Raw genomic sequence first — 26,683 nt, forward strand, 5'->3', positions numbered from 1 at the left:
TGGCTGCAGGCGGTGGGAAGAAGGTTAAACTGCAGGGTCCCAGCCCTTCCTCATACAGGTGTTTTGGATCTTGGTCTTCCACTTTCCCACAAGGACCTAAGTATCTAAGCTATCAACTATTTAGGAGGGGATTGATCTCTTTTATCCCGATTCATTTGTGTATATTGGAGCACAGATAGCTCTTATGATCCAGGCAAGCTCTCTAATTACTGCTGGGATGTTTGCTGTCCTCTGCTAAATTCTCCTTTTTTTATCATGATACACACCCACTCCCCCACCCCTGCCCCAAAATAGGAAGCAAACATGTAAACGTTTTTGAAGTCTTCATAATTTTTTGCAGAATAAGGAAAATAATTCATTTTATATTCAGTTTTGAAAATACCTGTTTTCTTTTACTGTTTTTTAAGGTATTTTAATTTTCTATCTCAGTATATTCTCTACTTAAGTTATGAAACTTTCTGTTTGCTTACGCCCTTGTCAAAGGATGTAGAAATAGTTTGCTGAGTGTGTAATTAAGTGAATCACAGGCCCTGATCCTATGAAGTACTTAAGAAAGTAACTAGTATCGTTGGATAGGGCTAATAGCATCAAGTGTGCACATAAGTGCTTTGCTGGACTGGGATTGCATGAGAATCATTAGAATCTTAGTTTTGAAAAGTGAAAGTCACATTTCAATTCTTGCATTTTATTTATCAGCACTTAGCGCAGGGTGTAGACTTGTGATGGTCACAGCTCCTTATCTGGAAAGTAAGAATTGCTTGTGCTTCCAAACTAGATATGGAAATCCAATCAAATTGACCTAGACAGAAGATTCAGTAGTTTGACAAACCTTTTATCTATTCGTGTTGTAATTTAAAAAAAAAAAAAAAAGCAATGCTAATGTTTTTGTTATCGCTGTGTATTCTCATGTCTAATGAATGCACAGGCTTTGCAGAATAATGCATGAAAATCTTTGTGTATTTGCTGTTTTCTTTTCTTCATGCTTTTTCTCTGTAAAGCTTTTTGGTGTAAGCATTTTTTTTTTTTTTTCTGTTTTGCACTGAAATTAATTGCTTAATTGCCTCTAATATTGGGAGCCTAGTAGCTATGATGCCCAGCAATTACAATGCTTTTTGAAGGGAAAATGCTGTTCTGAGTCTTAAAAAAAAAAAAACAAACCCAGACCCACAAAACAACCTTAAAATAGGGAGGGAGTGGACAATGGGCAGAAAGTAAAGGACTGAGTATTTTGGAATAAGGTTGTGTTGTAATTTGTAAGAAATTGTTTCATTATTGGATACCATGAATTTAGTACTCATTTTTCTTTTGTCTGCAATGGAGTTCTTTAACAATGGACTTGCTGTGTGTTGACCTTTCTTTGAAATATGACATTCTTGCATTTGCATTTTTTGATCTTTTTTTATTTTATTTTTGTTTTGCCTAAAGACCCTGTGTGGACAGTAATGACCGCACGTTTCCGATTGCCTGCTGGCAGAACCTACAATGTACGAGCATCTGAGCTGGCACGAGACAGGCAGCATACGGAGGTGGTCTGCAACATTCTTCTCCTGGATAACACTGTACAAGCTTTCAGAGTTAATGTAAGTAATTTGCTTATTGCAAATCAGTATCACCGAGCTTGCTTTCCTTTGCTGGATTTGTATGGCTAGAGTTTGACTTTAAAAATAGTGTTAAGTACAGAATAGAAGGGGAAGTTATGTTCAGGCAGGCATGCTTGTACACGTACATACCAAGTCACTGTGAACTTAGTCATTCTGGCATCCTCTATAGTACTAACACATCTTCATTTCAAAATTGAATGTACAAAGCATAATTTATTTCTAGTAATTCTCTTCATGGACTAATGTTGTGTAGTGGAAATGGAGGGCAGTTTTGCTACTGAGTTGAATGAGAAGCAAGCTTTTGTTTTGCTCCATTCTGGTTTTTGCCTTTTGAGCATGAGTAAGGTGTAATGGTAACTCTTCTCATGACTGTGTAGCTAACTATGTTCAATCATGTATATAGTTATATTTGGTTATGGCTATTATCTTAAAGTATCTCTTTGCTTTTTGCTTTTCTCAGATTATATCCTTGTTCTATGATTTCCCTTGCTTAAACTCACCACCTTCAAATGCACTAATGAGGATGGCAGGAAAGAAAATAGGAAGGTGGTTGCTGAATGCTGAGAACTGTTACTGGGAAAAGTGAATAACTTTTACATATGAGCCTGGAATTTAAAATAGGTTATTCATCAGACTTTCTAATCTGTAATTCTTGATAAGGAGTTAAAATGAAAATGTTCATGATTTTGTGCATACATTCACACAAGCGCAACCATTTTTTTTTGACTTCTTGAGGAAAAAAAAAACACAAACAACAGGCAAGGACCTCACAAGAAAACATTAAAGCATTTAAAGTGATCTTTGTATGAGAAGAACCAGAACTCAACAGGAAAGAAGCTGTGGGGTGTCCTGGGGCAGAAGAACTCAGCTTTTACTTTATAAGCTATAGAATTGATGGCTTATGTGGAGAAAGGTTGAATAATGTGATGGTGAAAGTTACAGGTGGCATGATTATTAAAGTTTTTCAAGAGAAAATTGAACTTCAGCGAATGGAGTGAAGGAGTAGCTTGATATCAAATAAGGCTGTGGGACTTCAGATGGGAAGTGAGGGAGAAACTGAAGCAGTTCTCAAATCTATGTGAACAAGTTTAATTTGGTCTATTTGAAAGCATTCTGATGCTCAATAATTACATTGAATTCTGATATCCAGTGTTCAGTGAGGATATTGATACATTTCAATGTTTTAGGGAAGATTTGTGGGAGTGATTGCATTTCTCTGTTCTGTAATCAGGTGGTTAGAGCCTGTGCAGCCTGCAGCTGCCTATCAGAGGAGAGAAATCTCTGTTATCTAGCAAAAACTTGCAAGCATCCAGTGTCAAGTGGCTTAAGATTTTCAGGTAGACTTGGTGGTTATTTGTTTTAGATATTTCAATCAAGATAGAAGGTTTTAGGATGTTCTCTTAAGGCATTTTTGTAGTTCATTCAGGAGCTAATTAACTTTTCAGGACTTCCGAGTAGTTAAGGGTGGGAATTTTGGATGATGAAGCTGGGAGAGGCACGACCAAGGACTTTAACATCAAGCCTCATTTCCTTTCTGGGATAATTTCTCCTATATCCCTTTTCCCTTTTTCTCTACAATATTCCGCTGCTTTTCTGTATCTCTTATCTTCTCATCCTTGCTAACAGTTTGTCGGTCTATACTGCCTGACAAAAAGCAGTATGTGCAGAATGTAGTTGGAGACAAAGCATTAAAAGTGCATGAGAAATTGAAAGTGTTGTGTTCTTTGCTTTCAGGTGCGTGAGTTTTCCATTAAAATATCTGTCTTGCAGTTTTTTGTTTGCTTATAAGAGTTGGCTAAAATAAGGAATAATTGTTGTACGATAAGTATGGGAGATTATGCTTCTTTTTGATCTAGGTGTTCAAAAGCGGTATGTTGTTAGAGAATGCTAGTGCCTGTCTGGAGTAGAATCACCAGTTATAAATCCTCAAACATCTATTCTGTCTCTCCCAAGAAAAATTTATGTAATATGTTCTTACCACCTCCCTAGCATACTAAATATTTTAGTTGCATGGATCACGCTTTACTGCTTATACAGATCAGCCTGCAAGTTTGTCTATTAAAACTGAGTTTAGGGAGTAAAAAGTTCCTTGGTGCTCAACATTTTGATTTCTGGTCTTAGCCTCAGTCTGTTTTTTCAAAAACAGGGAGTAATAAAGTATTCAATCATAGCAAATATATGCTAACCTACATGGTATACAAGTTTCCAGGGTTTATAGCAGTGTTTTACTTTATTGTGGTTGACACAATACTTGGCAATAAATATTTATGGAATTGTTTTCAAAATAGGAAGAACAAAGATAACATCAAATAAATTAGCAAGGTTTTTTTCTCGTGGTGATTGCTATAGGTATTCTGTATGCTAATGATTGTAAAGTTTAATCATCTGGAGTATACAGTGCTGTATTAATAAAAATGTACTCAAATGCTATTTCTTCTCCAACAGCAAAGTACTGATCACAGACAATGTCTCTTGATAATTTCTGTGGCGTGTTCTAAGTTCACATTTCAACCAGCCTTTTCCATTGATCTGCAAAATAGGCATTCTTTGTGCTAAGCCTTACCTTGTATAGAGCATAACAAATCAAATCAAATAATCCCTGTGGATTGTAGCCAGACAAAGGTTGTTTTGATTGCAGGCAGAAGAATCAGTTGGAAATAACCTGTGCATATGTTTGAAGAGTAGAAATTCTGTCTATAAAATGATCTGCTTACCAAATGAAGAACTGCTTCGTCCCTGAAAAGCATACTTCATAGAACGCATAGCTGGAAGAAGTGAGGCTGACTGGAGTTAATAATGTGCTCAGGATGATTTGCATTACCGTAAACCTGCTTCTTCAAGATCAAATTGCTTTAATTGGTTTTAATTAATTGTTTAAATACCTCAAATAGTATCTTTTCCATGCAGGCTGACTTAATTGTATTCCCTGAAAGCCAGTGCATGGATATGGAGATCACACTAAACTTGAGGGAAAACTCAGTCAAGGTAGATGGGATGAGTTGTTCTGTGAGCAAGGCTAGTGGGTTAGTGGTCATGGACAAATGTTTCAATTTGGAGCCTTTATTATCTCAGAATTCTCCTCTTAATGAAGCCTCAACTTAATGAACTTACACTCTAATGGAAGTAAAATCTAAAAATCTGTAAAATAACCCAAACAAAAAAAAAAACCAAAACACAAAACCCCCACCAACACCCCTGTAATTTTAGAAGTGAAAATTTTCAGTAATGTAATCTTCAGTATTACTTAGTTGCTTCCCTTTTTTCTTTGACTAAAAAAATAATAGCCTGCTTGGAAACTTTTTTTAAAGCAAGATAACTTTTTGCAAAGCTAATGTAAGCTGTAGAATGAAAGGAGACAGTAGTGCAGCGCTAGCTGTTTGGGGATGCGCTTGCTTGAGTTGCAACCCAAGTATTGCGGTGAGCTGCGAGAGGAGAGGTTGCAGTGTTATCATTAGTGAAGGAGCAGCACAGCCTTCTGCAGACCTGTGAGCAGCAGGGCCGTCTGACCCCCTCCAGGAAAGCCCGGGACCTGTCATCCCATTCCTCTGTCATCAGAAGTCCCAATTTGTTTGGACTGACACGGCAGCAATATCTCCTGGTGTTTGCTGTAGATGCAGCCTATTCTGTTGGCCAGCAACAAAACCAGAATGTCAGTAATACAAATGGGGAAGATGGTGGTAGTTGGTAAGCAGGCATTAAACCTATGTAATTGCAGATGTTTTCCTAAATTTTCAAACATGGGTGTTTGTAAACAGCTAACAATCATTTCGCAATTAGAAATTAATGTGTATATATCTAGTGGTACTAGATGTTAGCTACTAGATGATAGATACTTCATAAAGTGCAGTTAATGTATTGATGACTCGTGTTGATGTCAAATTTGTTCTGAAAGGCCAAAATTTGTTAGACATCCTGCCTCCAGCAATGACTAATAAGAAGTACGCATAATATTCTAATATTCCAATTGAGAAAAAATGTTGATATGTTTTGTATCTAACTACTGCAATTTTATGTTAGATAGTTCCCATTTTTAATATGTTTTTCCATTATTCCCTGTTTTAAGAGGAAATATTAATGTTTAACTTTATCAGTAGGAATAAAGCAAGTTTCTTTTTATTCTAATCCACATTTATTTTTGGTTATGATAGTATTACAAATATTTTGGACCTTTCACAACAAGCAAGATTGTGACGTTCACCTGCTCTGGCAAGCTGCAACATCATTATATAAATATCAGAGATGGGTTAAAATGAGGTCTGGTTTTACTAGATGCTTATCTTTATTTTGCACTGAGAGTAAAACATTGTGATCAAAACAAATGCTTCATGTTGAAACTAGTCTTCTCTTACCAAATTTGCTGGTCTATTGCAGGAGAAATACATTCCTTGCGGTCGTGAAATGACGTTCTGTATTACTAAATTCAAACTGATCAGCAAGTTCTAAGCATTTTCTTTAGGAAACATCTATTCAGTTATTTAAGAAACAGTATAAATTCTCAGGTGTAGATTGGAAAAAAGCTACAGAATTGATATCTGCATGTTATTTGAAGAAGTAACATGTCAGCTGTGGTAAATGTAAGCCTAAACTTGGGTTCCAAATGTCTCCTGTTTTCTGATAGTTACTATCATAAGTTCTTAGTTTGAGTTCTGATTTAAATCTACATGGGGAAAAATGCCAAGAAGCAATTAGTGTTGCTATGTAATTTTAAAATTAGTTTTATTTGCTGAAAAAATTGTACTGATTACTGGTTTATTTCAAAATATATCAGAAACTCCTAATTTAGTAAAAATGAAAGTGACTATTTTTGGATTGTATATAAAAATTGCCTTATGCATTTATACTGTTGTGTATTTATTGTGTTAACATCTGGTTTTTTTCTTTGCTTGTTGTTAGTTATTGGAAAGTAAATTTTTCAGTAGTGAACTTTTTAACAATGCTGCTCCTACTGGCTGTTCATTTTGTTAAACATCAGGAAATTTTCTCTGTATGATTTTTTTTAAAAATAAGATCTTCTTTCAAAGTAAATATAGCAATTCTTAGATCACTTTAACTTAGCCAGATTTATATGGCACCTGAAATATATGCCTTATGTAATTTCAACTTAAATGCGCAGAGCTATGGTTATTATTGTCCTGCTGGAATAATAATTTCAAGCATAATTTGTTGGTAACTATTTTCTAATTTTTTTATTATTATTAAATAAATTATCAAGCTTCTTAGAGTTTTTAGCCCCCAGTAGATGGTTTTGACAGTTTACTCAACGTCAGTGTAATTTCAGCTGAACAAAAAAATGAGTTTTGATAGAATGGTTTTAAATGTTAACAAATGTCTGAATGGGATTTGTAGATTTTTCATGTATATGGATATTAATGAAATTCTTGCAACCTTCTTTTGACCTTTTAGTTACATACTTCTGTTTTAACAGCTGTAAAAGTAAACTGTTGTATAATCTCTATGAGAAGAGAGGTCATTTGGGAGCAGAACAGCAGTTTTTTTGTTTTAAAACTTTAAAAATATCTTATTGCCTACAGTAAACAAGGCAAGATGTATCAAATCCACTATAGTGTCAATAATGCTTGGCACCTAGAAGATTATTAGAAGCTTGCTTGGTGTCAGCGAAGTAGAAAATCTGGGTGGAAAACGTATCAGTCATCTCTTTCATAATTTTTTTTGTTTGACAGTTGTTCTTGCAGAATTTTTCCTCATCTTTTGTACTTCAAGAAGTGATGACACTTTAACTTCTTTGGGAAACTCCCTTCAGATTTCACCAAATGTATTTATTGAGTCCTGTCATAATGGCACAGTCAGCATCTCGTTTACTGTGTTGGCAGTATTTTCAGGTTAGGCAAAAAATTTTTAGGTACCAACAACTACAGATTATTTTTATATCATTTTGAGGGCAAGATTTGTCCCCGTAGTAGGAATCAAGTTTGTTCACTTGTCTCTGAAAAGCAATGTTACTGTTATTCAGTTTATTTGAATTAGTTCATTTAGAGTGAAGTGGTATCTTTGAGAGAACGCATTTAAATGACACTTCTCAGTTAGATATTTGGCTGCTTCAGCTGTCTATGCCATTTAACTTTGGAAACATTTTCAATATGCTGGTTAATTTAGATTCAGGAATAGATTTTCAGGTAAAATAAGAATAACTTGTACAGACCTGTACTTTTAAATTCAGTGACCCAAACAAGGCTACAAAGTTCTTTGTCAAATCCTAGCCTTCTTTTTCTTTTCCCTCTTTTCCCTCTTTTCCCTCTTTTCCCTCTTTTCCCTCTTTTCCCCTCTTTTCCCCTCTTTTCCCTAGTACTCCTTTTAAATATCAAATTTGGCTAATGAATGGCTTTCAGGAATAATCATGTAGCTAGCTGAGAAGTGAGAAATTCTTACTGTCAGAAAATGGCAAAGAGGAAAAATAATAATTCCTTACATATGTTTCAAAAAGAGAGATGAAGCTCGTTTAAAAATAGTGCTCCTGGGATACACTTTGTGATATTTAAAATTTAGGCTGCTAGAGCACATCTGAAGGAATGTGTATGTGCTTTGCCTGCCTGAAGTCTGTGTGTCCAATTATATATTTGTTCATTAAAAAATAAATGTATTTGTTCTCTGCAGAAACATGATCAGGGACAAGTTCTATTGGATGTAGTCTTCAAGCATCTCGATTTGACAGAGAGAGATTACTTTGGTTTACAGTTGGCTGATGAATCTACTGATAACCCTGTAAGTTGACTCTGTTTTATAAATACGATTTTATGAATTATAATCATGTTCATCACTGTGCTCTGTGTCATTGTAAAGACAAACAAATAGAAGCCAGTGCAGTATTGTGCCATCTTCTCAACTGTGTCATTTGAGTGGGTCAGTATCACCTTGTAATGATAAAACTAAATGTTAATAGTTACAAGTTTGGAGTAAAATGTTGAAATCTGTGCTTACGAAATAATACCTTAAAAGGATATTGCTTGTTTTATTGTCTCTATTTACTAGACTGCATGATCATTGTCAGTTGGGATAAGAAATAGTAACTCTTTTTTAATTTTTCTTTTTTAAAAATTTTTTTTTTCCATTAGGACTTACCAAAAAAATGAGGGGTTTTTAGATTGTCCTGTACAGTGTTTTTGTTTCTAGCCCAGCTACCTGGTAGGCCTTTTAATAGTGCTCCATATAGTCCACTATCTGACAAGGGCCGTCAGCTCATCACCTTAACAGAGGAAGGAAGGGACTCCTTTGAAAATGAATGTTTATAATAGTTCATGCACTTTAATTGAAAGGAAATTCCATGGGACTGAAATTTTGTAAATCACCAGTAGAAACTAATAGATCCAGCTGTAATGTTCAGTGACTCTAATAGTTATAGCTGTACTGCTGAGATCATGATTGCTTGAAGAATACTTCTTGAATACTTTCTTTTATAGGTATCAAATGTTCAATACTTGTTTTAAAATGCAATTTAACTAAGTATTATTCCTTATAATACAGTTCTTTACCTAATTCTCATTATATGCGTGTCACAGTGATAGGGTCTAAATTTATCTCCCAACTTGTGTGTCAAAAGTCATCTTTGTTCACAAAATGTGCAAAATGTGATCTATAGAGATAAGTGACACTGTAAAGTGTTAATCATTCAGTAACTAAGGTGAATTTCAGAAGATAGTGCAACTTTATTTGGTAAGTGCAGTTTTCATCTACTGTTGTTTTACCATCAAGAGTGACTGTTCTAAATAGAAGGAATACTTTTTTTATCTTACTAAAAGGTTGGGTTTTTTTCTTTTTACTTATTTTTAATGTCTTTTTTAATGTAGAAGAGGAAGAAAGAAGTCACAATACAGCCAAAATTTTTTTTCTGCCTGAATAGTGAACTGCTTCCACATTTCTTTCTTCTCTGAAGCAAATTATTCTTAATTATATTCTTTTTCTAAATTCTGGTAGTGTTAAGATTATTAATTTGAATAAAGCTGTATAGCACAGTTGTAGATATTTAACGAAGTTTTCTTTTGTAACTTTGTGGGTAGTTCTGTTAAGACATTGGCAGGCTGGCCTCATTTAACCTTTTTATTCTAAACTTTGTTTGCAGGCTGAAAAGACATCAGCATGCTGTAGAAAAGGCTGAATTACTTTTCAGCTTTGTTTAAGAGATATAATTGAATATCACTCGATACTTTACACAACATTCAGAAATTTGTAGTGTTTCTCATTCTCATTTATCTGGCTTTCCAAAGCTTAGACAGCTTTGGAAAAGGGAGTGAGGGTGGAGCGAATACTGCCAGTGTGGGTGCTGCAGTGCCCTGGGCAGGAGGGAGTGAGGCAGGGATCATTGCTGGGAGAGGAGAGAGTACAGAAATGGCTCTCCAAAGGACTGGGGTACAAACTTCATGGATCCCCAAGTCTATCTGCCTCTCAGACTTACTGGGATTTAAATGGGGTAACATCTTGCTAGCAGCACCTTGATTCATAAAGTTCTGGTACTTCTGCCTAAATCCTGTCAACTTCAGCTTCTTTGCACTATTAGTTGGTTTAACGCTCTGCAGTTTCCCAGAGAGAAAATCGCCTTTTGTATTTGGATCCAATGATATCACTTGAAAGCATGGATATTACCTGTTAAATATGGTTCAAAAAAAAGTTAGTGGTTTGAGCTATGCTAGTACATACCAAATTGATCTTTACAACTAGAAGGAAATGTAAATACAAGCTTTTCTGCTAGGCATTTCAGTTCCAGGTTTTCTGGATTAACTGTGATCTCAAACAGTACTTCCCACAAAAAAAAAAAAAGAAATCCGAGGATTATCAGTCAGATCTGTGCATTTATCAGATATATTGGATCATAACCCCTTGCTTAAAGATACTCAAGTATCTCTCACCATGTTTTGAAAGATTCTTATATAAAATTCGTGTGTATCCCTGGCTGGAGAGTCCTTTCTAAAGCCTTTACATTTAGTCTTAAAAGTTAATTGATCCTGTCTGAGGTTTTTTTGACATCACACTCTTTAAGCTGTATCAAACCATCTCTTTAGTTCCTCTTAAGTAATGTACTACAAGGATACAGCATTTGGATGTAGTCATCATTATTTGTTATTCCCAATGAATAAAAAGACTCAGAACTAACTTCAGATCCATAGTGTGTGTCAGATAGCTCAGGTACCTCTGTGTGTTTGCTTCCTACTCCCTCACATGAAAAAAATAAAAAGCCCTGTGATAATTGTGAGGTAGTTACATGCCATACAGGGTTAGGTCTCTGTCACTTCATAGGAACTGTGGCCGTATAACTGTTTGCTGAGGCTTGTGGGCTTGCATTGCAAGGCAGGATGAGGAATCGAACAGTGTATATAACTAAGATAGACTTATGAGTTAACTGAACTATGTTGGTATGTGCAGGGTCTGCTGGGTTGCTGGTGGGGAGTGGTTTAAACAACTTGTAGGGCTTTCCAGAGAACCATACTTCTGTCTGAAATTTGCAGCATTGATTTTTATAAAGATCTGTCTGTACTTCCTCATAGCAGCATTCTCCCGTAGAGACAATCAAGATTGGGAGCTGTTTGGTAAAATTGTTCTGTAGTCCTTAATCCAGTAGGCTGAGTGCTGAGCCTCTGGTTTCCAAGATCCCAATTAGCGACTTACCAGAGATGACACTCAGGCTGACAATTTGAAGAGAATCTGTGAGTCGGTGGGATCACTCCCTGGTTGTGTCAGACCTGCAAAATGCAGAGTCAAAAGCACTGGAACTAGTTTAAGCAAATTAGCTTCTGAGTTGGGTAAATTAGCCTGCTTATAGCTCTTCACTGCCACAGTTAGTTCACCTTAGATAATCAGTTTAAAGAGTAGCTGAGGATCGTTAAATACACCATAATTGAGTTCTAACCTCTCTCAGGCTCATGTGACAATCATAGAACCAAGTCATAGTCGAATTACCACTGTAAGAGACAGATATCTGGACAACAGAGGTTAATCTTGGGGAAGGAAGAACAATAGCAACTGTTGATGATAATGTTGGTGTCTTCCCAGAATCAGTAACAAGACTTTGTATGCCAGTAAGACGTTTTGGTAAAAGACCAAGTAAAAAGTAATAGAAAAGCAACAGTTTCTTGATGTATAAGGCTATAATTTGTACTTTTTTGTTTCTCTAAAGTTGATGTTATAATTTGTCTCTTTCCAGAGGTGGTTGGATCCAAATAAACCTATCAGGAAACAATTAAAAAGTGAGTACATGTATGTATTTGGTCAATTCATATATCACTATTATGCTGTTTTTCCAGGGTACCCTGATTAATGAGAAATAACTTTTCTTGACCGTAGGAGGATCTCCTCACAGTTTGAACTTCAGGGTTAAGTTTTTTGTAAGTGACCCAAACAAGCTCCAAGAAGAATATACAAGGTAGGTCTAGTTAATTTACAATGAAACATTTTTCTAAAAGGCTTATGTTTAAGGGGAAAACAATCATTAATTTCTTTGAGGTATAACATGGAAATTTTCTTTTAAGTCATTTTTGTGTCATATGTGCAAGCTTCTAATTTTTGCCTAATAATTACAGATATGAACTATGCAGTTGCACCAAATCAATATAACAAAAAGCCTCTGTGAATAAATTTACAAATTTATATGCAAAGTGAAGTAACTACATGAAGAAAATACTACCAAGTAGAAACAGAAAAGGGAAAATAGAGAAGAGAGGAAAAACTTAATCCTACTATTCACCAATGAGTACAAATTTAATTTTATCCTTACTTGTGTTCTCCTTTGTGATTAAAAAATTCCTGCGCTTTCTGCATTTTTTTCTTGATTCCCTCCTCCCCCTCCCCCCCCAATTTTTTGCTTGGCACTAATAAAATTAATCACTGTTTGTATGGTTATAGTCCTAGCGTGAAGCATGTAAGCTTATTTTGATAGCAATGTGTTGAAGTCTGTTGAAGAAAATACTCAGTGCGAATCAAGATGGGAGGCTTGTGAGTTGCAATTAGTCCCTGAAGAAATGCCTCAAATTTTCAATATTCTTAATTAGTTCTGGTCCTCTACATAAATGGCATGATTTGACAGATTGGAATTTTTGGATGTCAGCCATTCTGAAAACAGGTCAGCTCCGTTCAAAAAACAATCTCTAAATTGTTAAGGATAGCTTTAGAAATCTAAGTACCAAAACTGTGAAAATTTCAGTCCAAATTTTTTTGTAATTTCTTTTGATTTGTCATGTTTTGGACAAAATTTTACACACATCTATGCAGACAGAATTTACTAAAATGAGTCCCAGAGATCCTGGATCAGGCTTTGTTTTATTGAAATATTTACTCTAGGAAAATTTGGCAATTTACTACATCAGAATAATGAAAAATGTGTTGTTTGAATTAAAGGACAATATGTAATATTCCTAAGGAAATGGAAAAAACAGTAAATGTTGATCAGTATGAAGTAAACAGTAAAGAGAGACTGTTTACTTTGAATGTTATGCTGTAAATACAAAGCTATAAATACAGCCTCCTTTTAGATGAGAAATAATGTATGATTGCTGTATCTAGGTCAGCTCTGCCTTTTTTGCTAATAGGCCTAATTGCCCCTGAGAAAACTCGTTTGTATTTGGAATTATTATAAAGAGAGAATTATTATCCGTGGGGTTTTTTGGAGTTAAGTTAGGATGCCATGTCACAAATATAGAGTCCTTTTGAGTAATCAGTATTCACCCCTTAAGAAAAGAAAAGAAACAAAGTGCAAACTTCTGACAATTCCAGCTCAACCCGAGACGTTTCAAAGATGCTTAGTTTTTATAAATTTCATTAAAACAGAGGAATGGGTTGACATATGAGGCAGTATCAATAGACGTCAGGGAAAGGTTCAGTGCAAGCTTGTGTGTTATTAGACCTCTGCGAATTCGTGTGAGGTAGGCAGGTTATGAATGCCCCAGGTCAGGAAAGGTCAGCGGGAGCTCACCTTGTGTTGGAGAGTTTAGCTTTAGGAACTTGTCTTGGTAGGAAATGAAGCTTCATTAGTTCTGCTCATGGCAGAAAGACTTGCTTATTAACATTGACTCCAGTTAGCAATAATTCTGTCTTACCTTTTTCTACATATATCTACATAAGGAAGATGAAAACACTGTAATGCAATGCCACCTTCATTGTTTTAGCTGAGTTTGTTGTGCAGGCTTTTTCAGATTTACATTGCTAAAGCTTGTATTGACTTCCCATTTTGCTCAATAATATGCGAGGCTTCAGTGTTCAAACTGGGGTGGTTAGCTAACAAGCCATTAACTTCACTGTTTGCTGAAAACAGTGGACAGAAAATGAACTCTGCTTGATGTTCCTTAATCATGAGGTCCCTTAAGTACCATGGAATATTTCTAATAAAGCATTACACCAAAAAAAGTAAAATAAAATGAAGGTGTGGCTGCACATACAGAACATTTTTGTCCTACGTTTTTGCAGCCATAAATGTTAACAGGAAAAATAGGAAAAATTGATTTGTTCAATATATTTGTGAAGAGATGCTCAAGCTAAGCATGTGAAGCGTATCCTTTTAATATATTGTCATGTTTTAACCCCAGCCAGCAACTAAGCACCACGCAGCCACTCACTCACTCCCCCCTCCCAGTGGGATGGGGGAGAGAATCGAAAAAAAACCTCATGGGCTGAGATGAAGGCAGTTTAATAGGACGGAAAGGAAGGAAAATAATGATAATGATAATAATAAAATGACAATAATAATACTAAAAGAATTAGAATATACAAAACAAGTGATGCACAATGCAATTGCTCACCACTCGCCAACCGATGCCCAATTAGTTCCCGAGCAGTGATCCTCCCCTCCTGGCCAACTCCCCCCACTTTATATACCGGGCATGACATCATATGGTATGGAATATCCCTTTGGCCAGTTTGGGTCAGCTGTCCTGGCTGTGTCCCCTCCCAGCTTCTTGTGCCCCTCCAGCCTTCTTGCTGGCTGGGCATGAGAAGCTGAAAAATCCTTGACTTAGTTGTTGCTAAGTAGTGTTTATACTAAAAACATTAGTGTGTTATCAACATTATTTTCCTACTAAATCCAAAATACAGCACTATACCAGCTACTAGGAAGAAAATTAACTCTATCCCAGCTGAAACCAGGACATACATAAATTTAACTTGTCATTAACTTTTTTTAACAGGTAAAGAAATTTTGCTTTATCTGTCTCTTTTTGGTTTCAATATGCATTTTAAGGTGGAAAACGAAAAAATATTTTGAGGTCTCTAAAGATTGGTTAATGTCTCAGTTTTAACTTCTTGAGGTTAATACCTTGAACTAAGCTTCTTGCCATTCTGGTCAGTTAAAGAACCTCTGGATGGTTTTGTAGGAGTTAAGCACGTGGGCTAACATCTTTGCTTATCAGTTTGCAAGTGTTTTCCCTCATTTTCTTTCAAACATGGAATGTTTTACCTTTCCACTATATTTACCTTGCAAATGATTGGATTTCTGTGTGTGTATTTGTAAATGTTTGTGGAAGTCTTTAAAGTGGTAGTTAACCCACTTTCTGAAGACTACACAATTACGAGAAGTCACATTATGTGTAATAAAGTGATATATTTTGGTTTTAATTTCTTAGTGCAAGTTAATATTGGGAAATATTTACTGTTTGGTTTCAGTCGAACTTGAACTAGGTGTTTTTGATAAGTAGTTTTGATGAGTGTTTATAATGAATGGGTATGGCTGACTCTCTCTTACAATCTCTCTACTTGTAAGTCAGAACTACAAGAAGGAAACCAGATGATTTTTATAATAATAATGTAGGAGGTCACAAAACAGAATAAATTTGTAAGAAAGCAGGAATGAAGTTTAAATTTTACACTCAGTGGAACTTTTTATTTTAAATAAAAAGGCATTAGAGCCTAAATTCGACAGCTGCTCTTATGCTCTGTTACAAGAGGTTTTTGCTGAAAGTTTAAGCTTGTGCTAACATCCTGCCATCTCAGTAAGTCTTGTTTGTTACCCTACTTCAATCTCTGTCAGTGGAGGTTTATAGCAGGTGTGATTTGCCACTTGATATAAACATTTATACTTCTTTGAAATTGTCTAAAACCTTTGAGTGAAATATGAAGGAACTAAATTGAATGAACAAAAGGTTCATTCTGAGACGTTAACAAAATATTTGGGTTTTGTTGGAGAAACAAAGGAAGTAATATAGAGGGAAATCTGTTTGCAGTTTCAAGTTTGTTGGGGTTTTTAAGTCATAGTGTTTCTGCTGCCACTGTTTGGTGGGAAATAGTTCTTGTTTTAAAGTGTTCATCTGTTCCTTTTGCTGTTTCCATCTCCTTCCTGACTTGAAAGAGTGGGCATGGAAAGACTAGATGAATTTCTAAAACAAATAAAACAGAATGCAAAATTTGCAGCCTTTTAGAGAAATAGAACATATAACTTCATAGCCTGTAACTAGTTTAATTTACAAAGTTGTATTATTATTTTACTAATCACAGTTTAATTTGTTTCCCATAGGAGTTTAAGAAATAGCATGCAAAGTGTAAAGTTTTAGTTTTGCACTAACTGAAAGCAAAAGGCATTAAATTTATGAAAAATGAGTAAATATTTTTATTTTTAATTATAGTGTTTTTTGTTTGTTTCTTTAAATAAGGTACCAGTATTTTTTGCAAATTAAACAGGACATTCTTACTGGAAGGTAAGATATTTTTGTTGTGTTAAACATGAAATGCACCTTTGGTTGAGAAAAAGTTAAGTGAGGGATTTTACCTGCAATAATAAAAATATATTTAAAATAAGTTACTGTTTATACACATAGAAGTGTTTATAATAATTACCTGTCCAATTTGTTCATAGACTATGAAAGATTAGGCTTTTCAAAATAACCAAATTTCATATGAAATATGTAATTTTATTTATTTCTCATTTTAAAAACAAAACAAAACAGATTGCCCTGTCCTTATAATACTGCTGCTCTTCTGGCTTCCTATGCTGTTCAATGTAAGTATAATTAGTATTCATGTACATGTTAGTACTGAAATACATAAAAAGTAGTAGTGATTAGTTTCTAAAGAATGTAGTTTGTATAGCATTATATTGTGATGTTTGTGGACACAATGCTACTTTTCTCGTGATTAAGGAAATATGATTGGTTTTTCTTCCGCAGCATGTTTTGCTGAATTAGATATGGAAAAAATACTGGTAATGCTCTCTGCTTTCCTTCTTTAAACCCATGCAGTTAAAAAACCCCAAAACAACCCTCTTGTATTTCTCTGTATTCTGAACTGTGGAGTTGGGTTTTTTTCTTGAGAATGATACTAAAGCATTTTTTAGACACTTAAACATTTTTAACATACCATACAGTGAACCTCCGAATAGGTGTGGAAAAGGGAATTCTGGTCATATCTGGCCAAAAAGTTCAATACCCGTGTTGTCAGTTTTAAGCCATCCAGTGAGTAGATAAATCTTGAAGACTGAGATTTAGTCCTCGTCCTCTCTCCCCATTTTCCATCATAAACTTAAATTGTTCAGTAGAAAAAAAACCCACAACAACCAACCAACTAAGAGACTGTTCAGCACTTAGTTCTTGAAATTTGTGATTGTCAGAAAATCAGTTTTATAAGCAATCCTGATATATCCATCTATATTCCTATGTTTTTCTGCTATTAAAGATACTTCGATCTACATTTAGTACTATGTATACTTTGTACATATCCAATAAATAGTGTCCATGTTAATCTTTTCAGGGAAAAAACATATAGTAATGTTAATGTAATGTTTTATGCATAGTTTTGATAAGTGATCACCCTTTTCCAGATCAATCAATAGAGCAATTTTGTCTTAAACAAAACACCCAAACTCCAGCTACTTGAAAACAGATATGTACTGCAAGTGCTGTCATGCCATAGGGATTTGCCTTAGAAGAGATGAAGTATTTGATAATGAAGCAGGCACTATGAAAAGTTTATAACATTTTAAGCTTTTAAGAATGCAGTATGTTTGTTTTTCAAATATTGTAGAAGTGCTGGGTATGCGCGGTGCATTGTAGTTACATTTATGTATGAGATCCTGCTGCCCTTAAGTTCTTCAGTGTGCAGACCTCTGTCTAATGATTTTCTGTGGATGCCTATTACTAAACTCTCTCTGGATTTAGCTCTTGGCATTCTTTATAAATATAGGTAAATAGCAGACGTAGATCTCAGACAGTCCTATATTCTCTGTAGTGGATTTTAGCAAGGCATGCACTCTGTTATGAAACCTGGTCCCATTTTCCGATTTTTAAATTTAAAGTAGGATCTGTTTCTGGCGATGCAAGCACCCCAGACTTCTTTCCTACCTTCTCTTCCCTTGCTTATCCTCCTGCTCCACGAATGCATTCATCCCTCTTGTCAGTTCTTCCATGCCCCATAAAAGTGTCAGTAGGCCTGCCCAAGACCCCACGTCATTCTGTGTTGCTGTGAACTTTCCAGTTTTTTCACGTGTTATGTTACTTATCTGTCACTGTAGATCTGTTACATGGATTGCACATATTTAAAGCTGAATTTTTTTGGATAATAGTTAGAAAGCCTCAAAGCCTGTATTTTTAGCAAATATTGTTGTTTGTATGTTTTTTATTCTGACAATAAATGTGATTTTAATTTATTTCTTATAATTTTAAGAAAGTGTTAGAAATTATGTAAATGCACTTTTTAGTAGTTTCAAGTGAAGTAGTTTCAACGTAGGTGTATGTATGCGTACTTTTTTCCATACATACAATTGAATGTGCAAAAAAATATTTTTCTAATGCTTCTGACTGTATCTTGGTACAGAATGAGTTGGTGGTTTTTGCAGATGTTAATGAAGAAATAACAGTTGTAGTGTTAAAAATATATATATTGTGTAATCACATGAAAGCAAGCAAAGGTAAAATAAAACGAAAAAAATCAAATACTTTGAAGTATATTATTTAGTGCTATACATTGTGACAGCATTTATGAATTAATTTGTGTATTAAAAATTAAACACTTTATAAACTTCCTTCATAAGTACCTACTCAAAGCTCTCTTTAAATTATCTCCTTGGTATTCACTGAGAATATGACTCTTCATTCAAAAGGGAAAAGGGGAGTTCAAATGTCTTCTCTATTTTTGTTTGCTGTAGATCATAAGGTATGTGGGAGCAGACTCTTGTGAATTTGGGGGCATTGCACAATGCCAAGTACATCAGTGATAAACAATAACCTCTCTTTTTAATATTTTAGCCGAGCTGGGAGACTACAACCATTCAGAAAACTTGCCAGGCTACCTCTCAGACTATTCTTTCATCCCTAGCCAGCCTCAAGACTTTGAAAAAGAAATAGCAAAATTACATCAGCAGCACATGTAAGGATTTACAGCAGAAGATATTGACTGACTTTGTCAAATCCTGACTGCTGGTGCTGTGCTATTATATAAAAAATGAGTATTTTGTCTTAAAGGTTTCTGGGATTTTTTTGTTGTTTGTTTTTTTTTTAAGAGTACGTTTAATATGATTTTTTTGTAGTTTGTCTGTATAATAAGTACCATTGATACTCTGCACAGGTAGAATATCTATGACAGAATGACAGGGAAAATAAGTGAAAAAATGAACATGTTAAAGGTACACTGAAAACAGTATTTGTATATGTTATATAGGACATTAACTTAGCAGGATATAATTTCTTTAAGAGTTTTTTTTTCAGTCTTTGAGAATGCTCTGTGCATAAAAGCTTTGTTTTCATGGTGCTCTCACCAGTAAACAAGAGTTACTTTAGAAGCAACTAAGTCCTTTTCTTGAGTATCTGCTCTTTCCTGTGTGCAAGTCTGTGACCTTTTACTAAAGAGGAAAAGGTGATGAAGCAATGGAAAATATTTTTTTTTTTTCAGTGTGTAACATTGTGATACTTTTTCAGTGATGGTTCCTTGGTATTTTAGAACTTAAGAGCTTTTTGTTAGTTACATTTAACAAAATGTAAGCTATGTTTACAAAAACATTTGCTTAATTGAGGCATGTTGTTGGCTTTAGAAACTACTGAATGTGGTGTTACATTTCAGTCAATGGCTTAGCAAATTCTGTTAGGTAGGGTAAAGAAATTAAAGTGAGTTGATGGTAATTTAAACTTTAAGGGTGAGCCTTGGAGAGAAATTGCTGTTATCAGTACAAAATACAGCACTGCAAAAGCAATTTCCAGATTCTAGAGCTCCACAGACATTTAAATGATAGAGTGTATTAGAAATAAAACGTGTGCGTTTGCAAGCTGTTGTGGACTCTTGTCAAGACTTTGTCTATGTGGAAGCACAAGTTTTTTTCTGTTAAAATTTTTGGGTTACAGTGTGTTTATGGTGAGAAAGGAAATTCAGATTTCAGGGTGGGGGTAGAAGTAGTAAAACGAATGCAGATTTTCTGTTTGAGCTCACTAGGGAGCCTGATGTGGGGGGTTAAGTTAGAATGTTTCTAATTTAGCTTCTTTCTTTCAGAGGGTTGTCTCCTGCAGAAGCAGAGTTCAATTATCTCAATACAGCACGTACCTTAGAACTTTATGGAGTTGAATTGCACTATGCAAGGGTAAGTTTGGATGAACTAGTATTGTAATGTGAAAATGGATTCCTCTGAGATTTATGGAAAAATAAATATTTATTTTTAGTGATCCTTCCTGGCTGCTGCTTATAAGAGAAAAAAATGAAAATAGTATTATCTTATTAGGTGCCTAACTGTAATTTACCAATTTCAGTAGCCACTGTTTCACTCTAGTGAGGGTATTTCCTTGCTTAAATTTGGGCTTAGTTATACGTGTGTTATTCAGGTTGAGCCTTGTTGGCCTGAATGCCAGTTCAGTTGGCTACTGGTGAATAAGAAAAATGTACTTGTTGAATGTGCTTTTGATATTTAAGGATCTGTCAGCTTTGAAAAATATTTAATTTGGTTCCGATTAGAACCAAATTATAAATCATTATCATTATGTAATATGAACTGTTAATGTAAGGTAAGCATACTATAATTTGATATAGTGTCAGTTTTATCTGGTAAAGCAAGTAGCTTGAGGTCTTGACTCAAACGATCTTAACCTGTCAGTACAGTGCTACTATTTCTGCAAAGCCTGTGAATATAATTATTTTTAGTAATTAAGACACCTCTGTTTTTTAAATATTCTTGTCCTACTCCGTAAGGTTAGAGAAAATTGCAGTAGAATTTGAAGTGTACCCCACTTCATTGCTCTCTGTATTCTGCTGTTGTTGCACACATATTGAGAGATCTATAGCAGGTGTTTGATTAGAGTGCAAAGATATTTCAGGAAAAATGTGCTATTTAAATATGCTTACAATATTGTTTGTTTTAGAATCTCTCCTCTCTGTGTTCTGAGATTGCAATTTCCTTTCAGGTAGGAATTTAAGTTGCTGTTTGCTTTTAGTGTAGCAAACGTCAAGCCAATGTATTAGTACTGTTATTTGTAATAAACTGCTAGAATACTCTATATTGTATATTTCTTCGAAGTTGGTGGAAGACAGAAGATCTAACTTAAGAAATTAAAATTCTGTGGTATCTTATGAAGAACTTGGAGAAAACATTCAGGCTTGTCCTAAACAGGAATGAATAATTTAATTCTTACTTATTAAAACACATTTCTTTCCTTGTTAATTGAGATCTGTTTTACTATGGTATTTGTGTATTTAGAGAGATGAGAATGAATATATATGAGGTTTCAAAGATATTTATATTGTTCTTCAAGTAATTTTCTCTTTTCTTTTAAAGGATCAGAGTAACAATGAAATAATGATTGGAGTGATGTCAGGTGGAATACTAATTTTTAAGAACAGAGTACGAATTAACACCTTTCAGTGGTAAGGACAGCTGTTTAAGCTAATGTTTTTGTTTGGTATTTCAAAACATATTTTTACCGCTACCAGTGTCACATGCTTTAAAAAAGACTGCAACTTAGTTGTAGCATATCAAGTTGAAATTATTTACCTCATGCTGTGCTATGGGTAATTTTATGATGGGGTTTTGTCCTGTTCTGCATGCTGCGCTGTTAAATGATTGTGGTGCAAACTATAATGAATTTTAATACCTTTTTTTCTTCAGGAGTTTGTAAGCATACTTTATGTTTAATTAACTATATAGCCAGGGCCAGTGTTATGGTCTAGCTCACAGTCTTTAAAGAGACAACTGACCTTAAAAGTATTGACCGGGAGAGTGATTGCTCTTACCTGTTTTGTCACGTATAACTTAATTGCGCTGTGTGTGTTAAGTTTAATGTAGGTATAGCACTTAAGTGAGGTGGAGCATTCAGGATATTGTCATCTCTTCATCCATAGATAACCATTTTCATTATAAGGATCAAAAAAGTGCGTTTATTGTGGAAAATACTGTCATTTATTTCTCCTCTTAACTAAAATAGTTTTCAAAGCTGTTCTGTAAAAATGGAGTTATCCTCATTAAATATGTTACTCTAGTTATCAGTCTTCTTAAGTTGGGATCCTGTTCTTATTTACTCATAAGAAGGGGAAAGATCTAAGAGAAATCCTGTTCTGCACTATAACTTCTATAGTGCTCTATAGAAGGGCTCTATCACTTCTGTAGTCCTCTACAGAGGTTATGTCAGCTTCCCCAATGCTTTTTTTGGTTCCCTCAGAAGTAACCTTCCCTGGGTTTCCTTTGCCTGCTTGGAATCCACTTTGACAGCCTTACTTACTACATACATCGTTGAGTATGCTAAAGCATTCTGAGTGGGTGAAGTCAGCCGTATAAAATTATCATAATAGACATTAGTTTACCAGGCACAAAAGCTGTTTGCTCTAGAAAAACGATGAAAAGTTTTGCATTTTCATTTGCTACTGATTTTGCATTTTCATTTGCTACTAATGTGTGTGCTTGGGCAATGCAGCGCTGGACTTTTCTAAAGTTCTTGGCTGGTCTGTCATCTTCATATAAACAGATTAAATTGATTACCACAATTGAAGCTAGAAGAACTTTTCTCTGAATTCAAACTGATCCAGGCAGTTGAAATCCTTGGTTTTCTGTTGTTTTCTGTTAGTACAGGGTAAGATCCATTACCTATAATCAGTGACCTGTTTTCACTTAGTAAGTTCCCTTGCAGAGATTCAAGATGTTAATCAGAGTCTTGATCTTTCCTGCAACCCAATGAATTTTTGAGACATTGTCATTTTCTGTGCTAAGCTTAATCTCAAGTTTTGTTGTAGGTTGTTATGTATTCTGTGGTTTACCATGCTGAGAAACAGTGTGAATGGTCAAATTCTAGTAGATTTTTGGAGAGAAAGAAAAAACAAAGCTATGACAGAAGTGTTATCCACAGCCAGATACAATTGAACATGGTAAACATTTTGCCTGTAAGCCTGAGGCAATTACGGAGCATGTAAGTTTTCAGTCTCCATGGTTAGCTGGGTAAATTAAAACTGGATCTTGCAATGATAAGTCTGGAACTATGGTACTAGTCAGTCAGGCCTACCTTTATAATAGCGACACGTTCTAAGAAAGATATTCTTCATCTGGTAAGAGTTTTGAAGTGTTAGAGCCATTTCTGGGTTAAGGCTGCTTTATAAATGCAATGCTGTGATAATCAGGAAGGTTTTAATTCAGGCTGCTTTTACTGCTATTATTTTTTGGAAAACAGTAATAGTAGAAATAGGTTCTATAAAACGCACTGGTAAATTACTGAGTATGTACAATGTAAGTCATAATTAAGCTGCATGTCCCTACTGGAAGCTAGAGGTTTCTGTGAGCTCTGCTTCATATTGTTTGCATGCCAGGGATGCTGATCTAAATTCTTAGTGTGGTTTTTATGTGTGTGTAATTACCTGAACAGTTCTTCTTTGTATTCAACCATATCAGCTGACATCAGGGATATTAATTTCTTCCTGTGAAGACTATAGTACCAACATAATTGGTCTTTACAAAAAAAAAAAAAAAAAAAAAAGGACCACCCCCCTGCATTTCATCCTATTATAGGCTTTCTTTTGCTATGAGTAAGGATCTGAAATGTCAGTTCTCACAATATAGCTCAATAGTAGACCTATTACCTTTCCTTTTTAACCATAGTCATATAGCTGCTCCAGTGACACCAGTACTGATACTTTTTCTTCTTGCTTCCACTTGCTCCTGTGCAACTGTGCAACTGGAGCTGTGTAATGTCTTCCCAGTGCTTTATGGCTACAGTGAATGTTTAGATATCCCTTTTTCAGTACTCCTGAGCTGAATTTTGATACAAGTAAGAGGATAGACATGCATGTATGTGGGAAAAAATAAAGGTTTAACTGTATTGCTCAGAGAAGAATCAAGTAAAATGTCTTTACCCTCTCCCTCTTAACTTGATATTATATCTAAATTGCATATTACGAACCTTATGATCATGGGGAGAAATGAAACAGGAGGGAGACAAGGCAGGAATAAGGCAAACCAAAGGAGACCGCCTTTAATCCAGAGTGTCCTAACTTGATCTTCCTGTATTGTGGGTAATTCCTCTTTTTCCCAAACTGTGCTACCAGGCACAGAGACCTGGGAATCCAGGGAGTAGATCTTACCCTTGAAGACGAAAGGAGAAGAGCATGGAGTACCTCAGCCTTTCCTTTGTTACTAGATCACCTGTTCAGCAGTGGAGACACGCTTTCCTTTGCCTTTCTGTTGTGGTTGATATACCCCTGGAAAGCTTTGTTGCCTTTTGCATCCATTGCCAGTTGCAACTGCAGTTGCGCTTTGGATTTCCTAGTTTTATCCCTGAATGCCTAGATAGTACTTCCGTGTTCCTCCTTGGTCATCTGATCCTGCTTCCACATCTTGTATACTTCCTTTTGTGTTTGAACTCAGTCAGCAGTTCCAAGTTCATCCAAGTTGGCCTCCTCCCATGCTTGCATGTTTTCTAGCACATGAGGATTGTTCTGGATTGAGAAGATTGTCCTTTAAGATTGGCCAACTCTCCTCAGTTCCTGTGCCCCAAAAGGCAGCTTCCAAGGGACTTTGGAGCTCAGAGCTCTGAGCAAGCTGGAGTTTCTTCTCCTGAACTCCAGGGTGGTTTGGTCTGCTGCATCCCTCCTCACTTCCCTCAGGATCTTTAGCTTCACCGTCTCACAACTGCTGGAGCCAAATTTGTCTTTGACTACTAAATCTGGACAATCCTTCCTTGTTTGTGAGTTGTGCTACCAAGAGCATCTTCCCTAGCTGACTGGTCCAGAACCTGTATCAAAGAAGTCTTGGTCAAGAAATCTGGTGGATTGCTTGTGTCCTGCCTTACCACCCTCCTGGCAAGGGCTGGGGTGGTAAAGCCCTTAGTGAGAACCAGGGCTTGGTATCATGAGACTCCTCCCACATGTTTGGGTACAGTCCTCAGTTTAGACTAGGACTTTTAAATATCTCTTAATTTTAAAAGATTTATCTTATGATGTAGGATGTCTGAGATGACTGGAGTCTGGAAAATCATACTAGGAAAATATTATTGATGCCTGCCTGTTCTTACGCTTTTCCTTGGATATACACCATTACCGACAGTCAGAGAAAGGAAACATAGGCAGACATGCCTTTTGCTCTGGCCGAGTGTGGCTGTTCTTATTTAATGACTAACAGGGTATTAGCAGTGTGTATGAATTCTGTCTTATCTGCTGTATTTTTCAAAAATAGCTGAGATTCAGCTTTGCTGAGTCATTTCTTTGTACTTGAATGGTGACTCTTATAGGTTGAGTTAGACCTTATTGGCTAATGTTATAGTTTTGAGTCTGTTCCAAATGGTTTCAGGCTTAAAAGGCAGCTGACCTCACTCTGCCTAAATTATGGGGTGAGATTAAAAAACAGTGTGTATAGCTTTCATCCTTATCATTCTCCTTGAGTCTGTAAATCACCAAAGGCAGTAATTTCTTTAGCAGAAGAGGAAAAAAAAGAGTAAAAGGTAGTAGATTTTTTTTTATAAATGGAATAATTTTGATTTATTTTCAGGTTTTCTGTTGGCATGCTAAGCAAATCTGATATGGTGTAGAGTGTGTGCAGCTCAGTTTTTAGAAAAGGTATATATTAAAATGTTCTTTTAATTGCCCTGTACCACAAAATTTTAGAAAATTAATTATAACACACTTCTGGTAAACTGCAGCCTAAATAGTCTAATAAAACTTTTTTCTGTTTTTTCCACAGTCAGACTACTGTAATCACTAGTGTCTATCCCATCCAGCAAATGTAGGACCCATCCCTAATTATTCTTAAGCAATTGTTTGTCACAGGAGGTGTTAAGAAAATTGCTGCATTGCCAATAGAATAACTTGATTTCAGTAGATAAGTTGTAGCCCCCTTTATAGTTTCTAATCCTTGAGAAACTAACTTCAATAGCAACAATTTGTTAAGAATTGGGGAAAAAAAAAACCAGGACAAAGTTATAGCTGCTGCTTTTTTTTTTTTTTTTTTACTTATGGCAAAGCTAAGAAAGAAAAAAGAAATGGGGAAAGATTTAAATAAGCATAGTTTAAAGGCCAATATTCACAGACTCCCTTTATGTTATTGGAGATAGAAACCCTCTCAACAAATTAGGACATCCAAGTTAGGTTCCTGCACTGAATAATCCCCTGGAGAAAAATTTTTCCATTTGATTTAGTTAAGAAGATAATTTCTATATATAGATATCCAACTTAGGTGTCTGTTAATGTTTTGCTTTGCATCCTTCCTAGTCTAGAGGGTTTTTTATTCAACAAGGTGATTAATATGCAAGTAGTAATTCCAGTCACTATTGAGGTCCCTGTATATTCTTCGTGAATAAGTTTACCTCAAAAATTGTAGCACTATCTTCACTGACTTTTTTTTTTGTTTTGGGTTTGTTGTGGGTTTTTTTTTGTTGTTGTTGGTTTTTTTCTTTCTTTTGTAGCTTTACCAAGCCAATATAGTAACTTTAAGTACAGGGACCATCAGAGATGACAATTCAGACTAGTAAGGGTGCTCTGTATAAACATGCTGTGTAAAAGGTTGATTGTAACCCCTGAAGAGTTCGATGTGTAATTTCTCACAAGTTAACTGTGTGATATAGATTCTCTTTTCCTTTGAGTTTCATGACAATTGTCAGCAAAATCTCCTTTGAGTGAGATAGCATTTGAATTTAGTGTTCTACAGTTTGCAATATCATATCAGTTGTTCCTTTTCAAAGTCGCAGAAGTTACTATGTTTTTTCTCGTTACAA

General features: G+C 35.3%; 1 protein-coding gene across 1 annotated transcript in view; it reads left to right on the plus strand.

Annotated features, from left to right (window-relative positions):
- The first annotated feature begins 1,433 nt into the window (after nucleotides 1-1,433).
- Nucleotides 1,434-26,683, plus strand: part of PTPN4 (protein tyrosine phosphatase non-receptor type 4) — a 70,767-nt gene continuing 45,517 nt past the window's right edge. The window contains exons 1-9 of the mRNA XM_050899569.1: nucleotides 1,434-1,580; nucleotides 8,214-8,321; nucleotides 11,752-11,794; nucleotides 11,892-11,970; nucleotides 16,181-16,225; nucleotides 16,475-16,527; nucleotides 18,767-18,887; nucleotides 20,001-20,088; nucleotides 21,274-21,362. Coding sequence (XP_050755526.1) covers nucleotides 1,443-1,580; nucleotides 8,214-8,321; nucleotides 11,752-11,794; nucleotides 11,892-11,970; nucleotides 16,181-16,225; nucleotides 16,475-16,527; nucleotides 18,767-18,887; nucleotides 20,001-20,088; nucleotides 21,274-21,362 — 764 coding nt within the window. The 5' untranslated portion in view covers nucleotides 1,434-1,442. The remainder of the gene's footprint in view (nucleotides 1,581-8,213; nucleotides 8,322-11,751; nucleotides 11,795-11,891; nucleotides 11,971-16,180; nucleotides 16,226-16,474; nucleotides 16,528-18,766; nucleotides 18,888-20,000; nucleotides 20,089-21,273; nucleotides 21,363-26,683) is intronic.

The sequence above is a fragment of the Gymnogyps californianus genome, chromosome 7 (genome assembly GCF_018139145.2).
Source record: "Gymnogyps californianus isolate 813 chromosome 7, ASM1813914v2, whole genome shotgun sequence".
NCBI lineage: Eukaryota > Metazoa > Chordata > Aves > Accipitriformes > Cathartidae > Gymnogyps > Gymnogyps californianus.